This window comes from Gymnodraco acuticeps, unplaced genomic scaffold, assembly GCF_902827175.1.
Source record: "Gymnodraco acuticeps unplaced genomic scaffold, fGymAcu1.1, whole genome shotgun sequence".
In the NCBI taxonomy this organism is placed as follows: domain Eukaryota; kingdom Metazoa; phylum Chordata; class Actinopteri; order Perciformes; family Bathydraconidae; genus Gymnodraco; species Gymnodraco acuticeps.
Window position 1 is genome coordinate 2,715,519 of NW_022989974.1, and position 12,260 is coordinate 2,727,778.

The 12,260-nt window shown below is 44.6% G+C and overlaps 1 protein-coding gene across 1 annotated transcript in view; it reads left to right on the plus strand.

Annotated features, from left to right (window-relative positions):
- Positions 1-12,260, plus strand: part of LOC117543113 (cadherin-4-like) — a 230,093-nt gene that overhangs the window by 107,478 nt on the left and 110,355 nt on the right. Inside the window, 1 exon segment of the mRNA XM_034211189.1 lies at positions 4,150-4,173. Within this exon segment, the coding sequence (XP_034067080.1) occupies positions 4,150-4,173 (24 nt within the window).

A 12,260-nucleotide genomic window follows, 5' to 3' on the forward strand; every position in this document is an offset into this window, starting at 1 on the left:
GGGCACCACTGTGTTCAGACACTAGAGGGCCCCATAACACAACAAATAGAGACTCAGAGGGGAAGAGATGTGACATCTCCACTGGCTCTAAGGAGCATGCAGTGGAAGATGCTCACATCATCTGCTTGGGTTTTCAAGACAGTAACACGGGGCTACAGACTCCAATTCGCTGTCACCCCCCCTCGCTTCTCGGGCATTCTGCATTCGCAGGCCCGAGGAGAGTCAGCCCATATTCTGGAGAAAGAGATTCTCTCTTTAGTTAAGAATACAGAGTACTCCCCTTCGGTCTGTCTCTCAGTCCAAGGGTGTTTGTACGATGTACGGAAGCCGCGATAGCCCCGTTAAGACAACAGGGTATTCGCCTGGCGACCTACCTGGACGACTGGCTGCTTCTCGCACAGTCGGAGCAGGACGCTGTTACGCAGACAAATGTCCTCGTAAAGCACCTGCTCAACCTGGGTTTCATAATAAACACAGAGAAGAGCATGTTGTGCCCCGCACAGACTATACTCTTCCTGGGTTTACACCTGAACTCGGTGCCCTTTTCAGCTCGCTTGTCAGCGGATAGAGTGAAAGCTTTCAGAGCTTGTCTCGCTCTTTTCCAGCTGCGCAAACATGTTCTCTTCAGATCATGCCTGCGATTGCTGGGGCTCATGGCGTCAGCCATCCTGGTCGTACGACTGGGACGCTTACACATGAGGGAGTTTCAGCGCTGGGTGGCCGCCTCTAAAACTAAACCCTGCGCGCCATGGCGCGCGGAGAGTGATGGTTACTGTGAAATGCGTAATGGCACTGCGCCACTGGCACTGCACCCGACTTTTCTAGTACGAGGTGTGCCTATGGGTGCTGTCCTTTCACGGAAAGTGGTCACCACGGACGCATGTCTGACAGGTTGGGGAGGTATTTATGAAGGTCGCCCGGTGAGGGGTCTCTGGAGCAGAGACCTCCAGCGGGCGCACATAAATTACCTGGAGCTTTTAGCGGTATTTCTCACCCTAAAACGCTTTCTGCCTTTCCTCAGGGGACATCACGTCCTCGTGAGGACAGACAATACGACCACAATATCGTATATTAACCGCCAAGGGGGTTTGCGTTCTCTCCAGTTACACACACTGGCGCGCAAACTTATCCTATGGAGCGGTAGGCGTCTCCTCTCTCTGAGAGCGACGCACGTACCGGGAGTGAGGAACCTCGGGGCAGATCTACTGTCCAGAGGTATACCACTTTATGCAGACTGGACTCTACATCCAAGGATTGTGAGCCAGCTGTGGGTGCGTTACGGCAGAGCCGCGGTGGATCTGTTCGCATCGAAAGACAACGCTCAGTGTCAGCTGTTCTTTTCGATGCGCGATCTAAATGCACCGTTAGGCGTGGATGCACTCGCGCACAATTGGCCCCCGGGCCTTCTGTACGCGTTCCCACCCCTGGCTCTGATACCCCCAACTCTGGCCAGAGTGAGAGAGCAACGCCACACACTTATCCTGATAGCTCCGCACTGGCCAGCTATGTACTGGCTAGCGGAGATATATCAGCTGCTGTGCGGGCAGCCATGGCAGCTCCCACTACGCAGGGACATACTGTCCCAAGAGGGGGGGGGCGATCTTTCACCCACACCCAGAGCGCTTGGCTCTATGGGCCTGGCCCGTGAGTGGTACAATCTAAATACAGTGTGACATGACGCTGACCCTGGCAGCTGCCAAGCGAGCCAGCGGCACTCATGCACTATCTGTACAGTTTTCATGCACTCAGTTTGCCCCAGGGCAAACAGAGTGTGGTTGAAGCCCAACCCTGCCTTTATCTTAAGGCGGTCGGTTCGGGTACCACATTTGACATTAAGGCATCCCCCCCGCCACTGTATTCCTCCGGGGAACAGCGGCCGGATTTGCCGTGTCCAGCCCGTGCTTCACGCACGTACAGGGACAGATCAAGGGTGCTTTGTCATAATGACCAACCCCTTGTGTCCTGGGCTAACCCTTATAAGGGCAAGCCTGTTACTAAGCAACGGCTCTCCCACTGGTCTGTGGAAGCAATTGCTTTGGGGCTCATACGAGTCAGAGTTCGCAGGCACCCTCGGGTCCGCGAGCTCTTTCGACTCAGAGTCTGGCTGCATTCTGGACTCTGTCCAGGATGTCTCCCATCAAAGACATTGGTGCAGCGGCGAGCTGGTCCTCGCCGCTCACTTTTGTCTGCCTCCTAACAGGCTGGACGTTCTGCTCCCAGTGTGACTCAAGCAGTGCTGGGCACCTGGTTGAGTCAGAGCTCTACCTGTTAAGTTCTGGTTGGTTTGGTGATTTTCGAGATAAGCTCGTCTGGCAATACGGGAGCTACAATTTCCCATAGTGAGACATCGAACGGAGTGTTATGAATGAGAACTATAGGTTACTTGCGTAACCCCAGTTCTCAGAGTAACATGAAGTGAGATGTCTCACCAGACGGCCCTCCTTGCTATGGTGAAGCGAGAAGAGGTGCTTATTTTGAATGGCGCATGCGTTGTGGCGCAAGCTACTTATAGGGGGTGAATTCCCTGACGCTGACGTCAAGATCACCAGCCAATCAGGATTGGCGTAATGAGATTGATGCTTCTGTTTGCTCCGCGATGAGGCGCATCCCATAGTGAGACATCTCACTTCATGTTACTCTGAGAACTGGGGTTACGCAAGTAACCTATAGTTTTCCTTCTAGTAGTTTGACTGCTCCATTTATGTGATTTGTTTAGAATAAATGACAAATTGAAAACTACAGTTTCATAATATTTGTAAAACTGATCATCTGCTTAATCTTGTTCGCATTTTAAATGTTGACAGTCTTCTCGCACTTGCCCAAAATAATGTGTGTTTGACATACTGTAGCGTTTCTTTAACGTAACAAACAACAAGAAGAGTAGGATATGGACTAGTGATTGTGATGGGTAATATGTTATGGTCTTACCCTGCAGGTTTGGACAGTGGAGAGAGTGTAAGTCTTTTGGGTGAGGAGCGAATGGACCAAGGATTTGCTTTAAAAGATAAAGTTGGCTGCGCTGGGCTGTGAGAGTGCTTCACTAACTAATTATTTGAAGCCTCCTCTCAGATTAGGCAAGACATGCAAAGCTTATGGACAGTTGCATAGCAGACAATCAGACCATGTAATAACCAGACGGACAATATTTGCTCAAATCCACTGTAACACCTCACAAAACAATGTGTGTAAAGCCCTAATGCTAAGTCCAATTCCACGCCACACTGCCTTGATAAACACCAGAGCCACCCCCACAATGGGTGCCATCTTTACTCTGGCAATTAGGCAGAGCTTTGGATTATCCTTTCCTCAGCCCAGCACACCACAAATCCATCCGGATTCAATTATTCCCCTCCCATGTCTATAGCCATTTGGGCAGATGGCCAGTAGAGAAATGTTCTCAAGAATTTCAACTAATGAAACTTTGTGTTCTACTACTTTTTTATTATTATTGCATTGCTGCAAGTTTGACAAGTCTATTAAATAAAAAAACAACCTTGGGAGCTTACAAACACTTTCCTGGTAAATATTTGATGAAATGAACAAGCTAAATGTACTGCATTTTTCTCCACAAACACGCCTCCAAAACATGTTTCTTTTGGTGAATGTTTAGTGCTGCATAAAAAAAAGTGTTGCAGTACATCCTTCCCTCCAAGCACTCCATGTTTTGATCCACGCCTTGTGGGCCAGGAGTGTCTCTAGTGGGCTCTGAGTAAGAACCTAAAATGCTTACTGAAAGAATTTGATTTGCTGTGTCTCGCTGCACCTCAAAGGCATTCTCTTTACTTATTAGAAAGCTCACTCAGGAGAAATTGTGTACGAGTTCAAGGGTTTTCAGGGGTCTGGAGACTCTCATCTCTCTACTTGAGGGCTCTCTGCAATGTGTTTGCTCAGATGCTTTTTTTTTCTCCACCTGGTCTGTCTTTGTGGAGGGGAAAAGCTGCTGTGTGTATTACTCAAGCATGCATGAGTATAAAGTGGATATTCCTTTTGCAGATCTGAGATGAAAGCCCCCCCGTCCACCTTATCTGTTTATCCTCTTCGGTGGCTCGCCCCCTCTCGCAGCAAATCACCGCCGTGACTGTCATCTCTTGAATTGTCCTGTCAGCTACTAACGCATTCCTCTGTGTGTCTCCTCTCTTTCATCTACAGATACCGCCGTGTCATCACAAAGAGGTAAGACAGCCCATCAGTCACCTGTTGATCCCCATGCATTTTCAGAAGTGTTGTGCGCGTCTGTGTTGTTCCGTCTTTCCGTGTTCTTTCTTATTATATTGCTAATGAGATGAAAAACATTTGATGGTGCTGTTGACGTTGATTTTAAATTCAATCGTTTCTGCTGGAGAACAATCTGTTTGATTACAAAGTCAATCACTCACACCCACTGACACTACATTATCCCGCTATGACAGAGAGCCTGTGTTCTCTACTGCTTTCTGTAAATCTTATGTTTAGGCTAATCACAGTTCTGTTTAAACTCCTCTACACTTTCACGTGTATGCTAATGTGAGGTTGGGGGAGGTGATTGTTCGGCACGGTGGATCTTCAGGGAGAGAGGAGGGGGCAGATTTTTGTAGGAACGTACCTGTAGGCTGTTTTGATTTTGTTAGACAATGGGGCCATACAGTCAAACTGCCTGAACAGCTCCAGGGGTGTAGTTCTGAGCGACAGCCTGCAGGTGTGTGCACGGAGCAGTCCCAGCCCTCTACTCTTAATAGTGGAGGTACAGTAATGTTGGAGGGTGTGTCTCGCTCTGTGAATGCAAAGCAGGAGCAAACAATCACTCAGGAGAATCCCCCGCTGGCTTTGTTGAAACTTCTTTGGTTCCCTGCTGTGCTTTATGAGCATAGGTGTTGTTTTATACGAGCTCACACCAGAGCAGAACAATGCAGGTGAGAATATTTTCATTGTCACCTGGATCTGATATAAAGCGTGTAACATGCATATTTAAAAACCTTAACAGCAGGAGTATTTCTTTGGGAAGATGGTGACATTTTAACACCTTTCAAAGCTTCAGATGTGTTAAAGCTGCTTTCAGATATCGTGCACAGATGATATAGTACTTCTGTGTGACAGGTTACACTTAGTATGCACACACACACACACACACACACACACACACACACACACACACACACACACACACACACACACACACACACACACACACACACACACACACACACACACACACACACCGTTGAGGGGTCTGTGTATGTGATGACTATGAGGTGTACCATGCTGTCAGGTGGGCCTATAAAGGTAAGTGATGTGGGTCACCCCAGCCTCACTCTCTGATAAATGTTGAAGGGGAGCAGAGGCTGCCGTGGCGTACATCATTCCTCCACAGCTGCTCCACAGCTGCTCCACAGCCGCTCCTGAAAGAGAGGGAGATAAATAATGCCGCACACCCCCGACAGTCAATGAATGCTCACTCTCTTAGCCCGTGCGTGTCCATGTCTGCTATTGTATGTCTTTATTTTCTTGACCATCCAATATGTCTAATTCAAATCTGTTTAGTCAAGAGCATCAACAAAAACAGTCACTGTCTCTCTGTCCCGCGCAATGAGAGGGCCACGAGGATAAATAGCCTGCCATAGTCATTCATACACTGTGAGTTATAGATGGTGTTGCTGCCGTGACAGTACTGTTCGTACCGAAGAGCCATGAGGCCTTGAGGCAAATGTTGTGTACATAAAGCATTCATTTTGTCTCTTAAAAGACGTTAATAGTGTGTGTGTGGGTGTGTGTATATTCCACATGAAAGATGGGGGGGGGGTCTCCCATCTGTTTAATATGTACAATGCTACAGTACATGTGTTAGTGCGAAGGCCAGCACGTAGTAATAGCTCCAAGTTTCCAGCCGTGGTTGTATAACCTTTAATTATGTTCATCACCAATATCGTGATTAAATCAGGACCTCATTATAGTGTGACCTTATTCTTTGGTTCTCCACTTTTGGAACATCCCCACTATCCACCCCCCACCATGACATCCTCTATCCAACACCACTCCACCCATGTTCAGTCCTCCTCCCTCTCCTCTGCCAAATTAAGTATATTTATGGCACCTGTGCTGGAAAAACAGTCTCCAGGAGACGTCTCTCTAATTTCATTTTCAAAATGCCAGCTATAAATTTATCAAATGGGCTGAATCGAATCCGAGTCACACGCAGTGCCATCCGTCATGGGCTGTCCCTCAGGGGCTTGTAGGCGTACTTAAGCCAGCCAAAAACCTCTGCTGGCAGGAGAAAAAGACTGAGGGTTAAGGGGGGGGGGGGGGGTGCTTGTAAGAGAGGAACCGGATGGATGTACTGGAGAAATACGCTGAGGACAAAGATGTGTGTGCATATCTCTATGTGCTAAGATTGATATGCCCAAGCATGAATAAGCTTGTGCATGAGTGTGGATGCATATGTGTGCACAGAGGTCAATGCTAAGTCTTCCACACATACTGTAGGAGCCTCACGATGGAATCTCAGTTAAGCACTTTGGCTGTCAATATGCCAGCGTAATAATTGATTAATTGCAACACAAGTTAATTGATTGTTTGGCTCCTTTTTGCATTTGTAAATCCCTCTCAGTTCAAACATCACTTTGAGCTTCATCCCCCTCTGCTGCCTCTGAAAACTCCAGGTTCACACGCTCTGTGCCCTCCCATTCCCCTCACATCTCTCACTTCCTCATCCTCTGTACCTGACTTTGGCACCTTCGCCTCTCTCTTTAAAAGCCTTTGTTCCCGTTTCCCTTTTGTCTCACCCCTCTTTTCCTCTGCCGATCTTTTCTTCTCCTCTCAGCATTTATCACTGTGCAGGTTAAGCCAGGCGTGAGTGAGGGTAAAGCAGCTTAGTACTAACAGGGCTAATGAAGTCAGGCCCCGTATTCCTCTGACGGGGATCAGTGGCGCTACTCTGAAGCCTGTCAGCATTTAATGATTAGATGAAACATTCAGACACCCGCTCGGTGAAGACAGGCACACTGATATATGTGGTAATACCCAACTGTGGTCTCTCTGACGCAGATCCACAAACATTTATGCATGTGCACGTACTCGCTACACAGGGACATACAGTACATGCACACATACACTCCCAATCCTCCCACTTTGCCATGGTGTTGATTTATGACTCAAACATGGCATCAAGGGGTATACACTGCAAAGTGATTGGAAGAAAAAAGGAATGACAGAGAGAAAGAGAACCAGCAATCTGGCTATTGATTCCTGTCATGTGTAGGAAATCGGAGAAAAAAATAGGCTGCATGCAAGCAATTTACCCCTCGCCTTGATGAGTAGATAGTAAACAACTCCACACGCTCTATTCAGGATGCATGCAGTGATCCATGGTTTTTCACTGCTTTTCAACTCTGTTAAAAAGGCATGATCGAAGAACCCTCACAGGGCCAACATATCTACACTTACTCGAACATTTCAAGATTCAGCTCCCAAATTGAATTCTTTGAGTTATTCTTCAATGCAAAAAGCTGAGGAATTAAGTGACAGAGGTCAACAAGATGCATGCATGTCAGATTGAAAGTGGGCCTGCAAGAGATGTTTTGCCCCATTCGCCACGCATGTTTATATACTTCTCAATTTAAATCTGTTCAACATCTTCAATCCACTGCTCAAGTGGGAACATTTTCGATCTCCACAGTATAAATTACTCTCCGGAACGTAAAATAACATGTTTAGCTCCAGTAGAGGAAACTTGGTTTGCACAGTCTTCTTAAAAGCAGTTCTATAAGAAAAAATGAATTAAAATAGTATCCGTTGTAAGGATTTATTTAAACATTGTTAAGAAAAATTGTGGCTGGTTTCTTTTGGCTACACCAGTACTTTGCATAGCCGCTCGGTCACCATTGATGTGTATGTGTGTGTGAACGGGTGATTGAGAGGCCAATTGTAAAGCATTTTTTTGTTAAAGTAGACAATCCCAATATTAGTATAGGCCATTTATCATATACCATGTTATCTTTTTTTTCTCCTAAATCAGTCTAGCATTTTTAAGTCTGTTAATTATTCACCTCATACATTCCTTCCCCTTCTGGTTAGGGTACTGTAAGTAAAGTAAGAGTTTAAGATATATCTAACAAAGATACAGAAAGTTTGAGTGCAAAAACTAGGCCACTGGTTTATTCAAAAGAACACACCACCATTTAACATAGCGATTAGAAAGGCCCACAGCTTAACCTGATAATCACGATGCACTAATCCTCATGTGATCCTCTCAGCTATTAACAGCCGCGTAAATCAAACTCCAAAAAAGCCTCCACCAAACACCTTTACAGAGGGTGATGATCTTGCAGCATTGCTCAGAGACACGATAATAAACATTAAGTTGAGCTGTAGCTAGGGTGTAAGTAATGATGTGTGAGAGACCTTATCTGGGCTCATTAAAAAAGTAATGCAATTAAAACCTCAGCAGGCTCCATTGCTTCTGTTCTGACCACTTTTTCAAGGTAAAAGGAAAACGGCCAACACAGAATAAACCTTTTACCTCTGATGTTCTCTACAGGTGTTAACATGTTTTTCTCCACTGACACAGCCCTAGTTTAAGCCGTACATGAAAGATAAAATGACATTAAAATGTAGTTTGGAACCAAGTGCTTTGCTCACTGATAAAAACTGATAGATCCCTCAAATGCAATATACAATGAATAATGAGTGTAACACTATACGGTATAAATGGGAGGGATGAGTTATTTCTAATCAATTGCAAATATGTTCTGCATGTGATGAAACTAATATATTATCTTTGCAACTGTTTTCTTTTAAATTGTGTCAGATGCCCCCAAACAGTAGATATGTAATGAACACGTTTTAGTGAATTGATTCTCTAATTCCTTTGTTTGTTGACTTAATTTGTTGACAGTAATTGCATGGTGAAAATGTTATTAAATCAAACAATAGATGATAAACCTGGTAATGAGAGCAACATGCACAATTATTAAAAATAGAAAATACGTTGTCGCCTTTCAAACTGCTTCTTATCCTTGTGAAGATGTGATGTTATAACAAATATCAGCCAAAGTAAACATCTGAATTATTCAGACATCTTTGTGCCTATAGCAGTGTGAATCTAAAGAGCATTGTTAATCATATATCTGTCATATTGTTATACAGGTGGCGCTTTGATTTACTTTGAATCTTATGTTTTCCCAAGTGTTACAATAAATAGTCACTAATATGGCATATTTGGTTCTATTAACAATAACACTGCATATCATGTGGGCAAAATAATGTCATGATGATGTTCATGCATTTATCTCAGACACAGCTTTACAAAAGTGTATTACAGTACTTTAAGGTTAGATTTACAGATCCTCAACCGTTGCTCTTCAGTTTAATTCAATGTTTCCATGTAATGGTACAGCTCTGATCGACTATACTCGCTTTTGGTTTTGGTAGCAGTTGTTCCATCTTGACTGCTGACAGTAACACCTCAGTGTAGACTGGATCATCAGCTGATTGCCATAGCTAAGTCACATTCAATCCAATCATCAAGCTAGCTTTAAATTGAAATCATAGTTTGAATTCCTTCAGAAAAAGGAGGCTGTGGTTGACTGCCAACACAAAGAAAACTCTAGCATTTTAATCTAATTGAATACATTTGAACTACCATCAACTAACTCCCACATTGTTCTTCGTGCAGTGAGCTGCCCAGAGCCCTGTTGGTGCTGCAGTTGTTTTCAAGCTTCCTCTGTAGCAGTAATGAGTGAATGAGTATGTGCCAACATGCCTGGTTTGTGTTCTGCTGCGTTATGCTCATGCCACTCCAGATCCCTACAACATAAACCATGATTACTTTGACCTTTTATTCAGTTATTTATTTCAATTCAGCTGGGTGTACTCTGCAGGGAAGAGGGCTTGTTATAGACACAATCTTGTATATTGAATCCCTTAGGCCAACTAATAAGGTGTGTGATATATGGGATTTAATGCCAACAGAAGACACTGTAGGATTACAGCAGACCCCCCCCAAACCCGCATAATTAAAATCTCTGTGACAAGACTGGTGAAGAAAGATATTGTGAATGGTGTCACCTGAGCATGAAGCATAAAGTAGCTTTCTGTCTTCAAAACAATATGAAAGGCTCTTCATCCTTGCTCACAAGAGGATGATAATCCGTGATGTTTGCCCTGCAACATGTCCAATTGAGTGTTTGCCAGCGATAAAGACAAAACCTCAGCAGACCCCCATCTTGCACTCATTAGCGCTGACTGTGCATTGAAACATTTGTCAGGCAAAGACAGAGAGCAGATAAAAGCAGAGACATGTATAACGAAAATAATGGAGAAGGAAGTAAACTGATCACCACTCTTTCTTAGAGATCCTGTTCTTAAGCCTCAACTGCCAATTAGATATGAGAGCAGCATGTTCCCTTGACGGATGAACTTAATTTGATATTCTGTGGTCTGCTCAGCAGGGTGCAGCACTGATTGCTCTGGTGGATGGAGTTTTCAGGCCATCCATACAGGCTAAGTGTAATTGACTTTGTAGAGATAGACCGCAGCTTATCTTAACGGTTCTCTCTTTGGTAGAGCGGTTCCATTTAAAAGGTGCATCAGCTCTGTATCTGATGATGTGTGGCAGGTATCTGGGAGATTAGAGCATGGTTACAGTGTGGCGTCACCAGGGAACAGATCTGCAGTAATCCCATGGAGCAAATAGCTCATTGTCATGTTTCGACAACATGTTATTGTCACAGGAGGACTACCTGCCCGGAGTCACTTAAAGGATTCATACATCTTTGTCTGTTTACTGACAAGACGCCACAGTTGGGCTTGAAGCCCTACGGGCCTGGCATTGCTGGGAAGGCAGGTGGCATATTGCACCCAGCAGGACGGCCCCTATGTGGGCCTGCTCGGCAGAAGAATTTGGCCAGCTTGGATTATCTCAGCAGGGTGAAACAGAGGGATACCAACAGGGAGGGACCATCAGAGAGTGAAAGACGTTAGATCAATCTCTGCTTCGTACATGGACACTTTAGAAACCTGAGAAACATCGCTGCATACACAAGTACGACATAAAAGACGTCTTCCATTTGCTGAAAACCCAGAGACATTTAGACTCCACTTTACTTTTGAAATAGTTTAGCCCGTTCTCACACTTTTTGATTTCTTCTTTTTGTGTTATACTGCAGCTTTTTCTCAGCAAAGACATGTGCATATTCATTCAGATGGCCATAATGAGATAAACACATCTCCTGACTCCACAGTCAGAATAATTAAGCAAGTTTTCCTCTTCCACAGTGCTTAGCTCTTAAACTTCATCCACTGCTCAAAAGTATGTTGCCACAGTTATGGCAGATGGATATTCTCATGCCAAAGAATTAATAAGTAAGTAACCCACAAACAGGAAAGAATGCAGAGCCAGTTGCCTCTGACAGACTGCTGAGGAAACAGCGCTTTATTCTTTTCTCAGGCTTTTTCGGTCCAAGGGATGGATCTAAGCCAAGAGTTTATTACCAAACTTCAGATGCAAAGCCTATTCGTTTTCTGACACCAAAGAGGGCCAAGAAAAAATTCATCGGGCTCTGGACAAATTGGCATCACTCAGACAAGAGCAGGAAGGAAGACATTCTGAAATGTAGGAGCTTTGTCTTCCTTGAGCTCTCCTACAGCATCGTTCAGATTACCTCTGATAAATGTTACATTTGTTCTTCCTTCACACACAGAGGCCACTAAGTTGAGTATACGTTTTACAGTACAATCCAATGCACAGGCACATTTAAAGCAAATCATTATGTTCCTGCAGTTTTCCCTTCGGGCTCATGTAATAAGATTGTGTTCTATTAAGGAGCAAGAGAGATGAGCGAAAGAGGGGGATAATAACGTAAAATCACATTGTGAGGTGAATTTGCTGCATCAGGTATTCAGGCCACACATTCCCTTCTCCCAACACCGGAGAACTCCCAAGGTTCCCTCGATGCTTTGAAATCAAACAAAGAAAAGCTCCTGAGGCGTTCTCATTTAGAGAGCATTGTAGGGATAGCAGAAAGGAATCACAGTGAATAAACAGTTATCGTGACCAAAAGAAGGAGCAGGGACTGTTGCCTTGCAGGTAAATTACAGTACTGTAAAGGGTTAACAATGTAGGAAGAGACAAGAAGAATCATTCATTAAATTACACTATAATGAGTTAACAAAGGGATAGCGTGAGAGGAGAGGAGGATCATTAGGTCTCTTGGAAATATTGCCATGATGCCCTGAGGAATTACTTGTTGGCAAATGATGAAAAAACATATTTGCAAAATGATAACAAC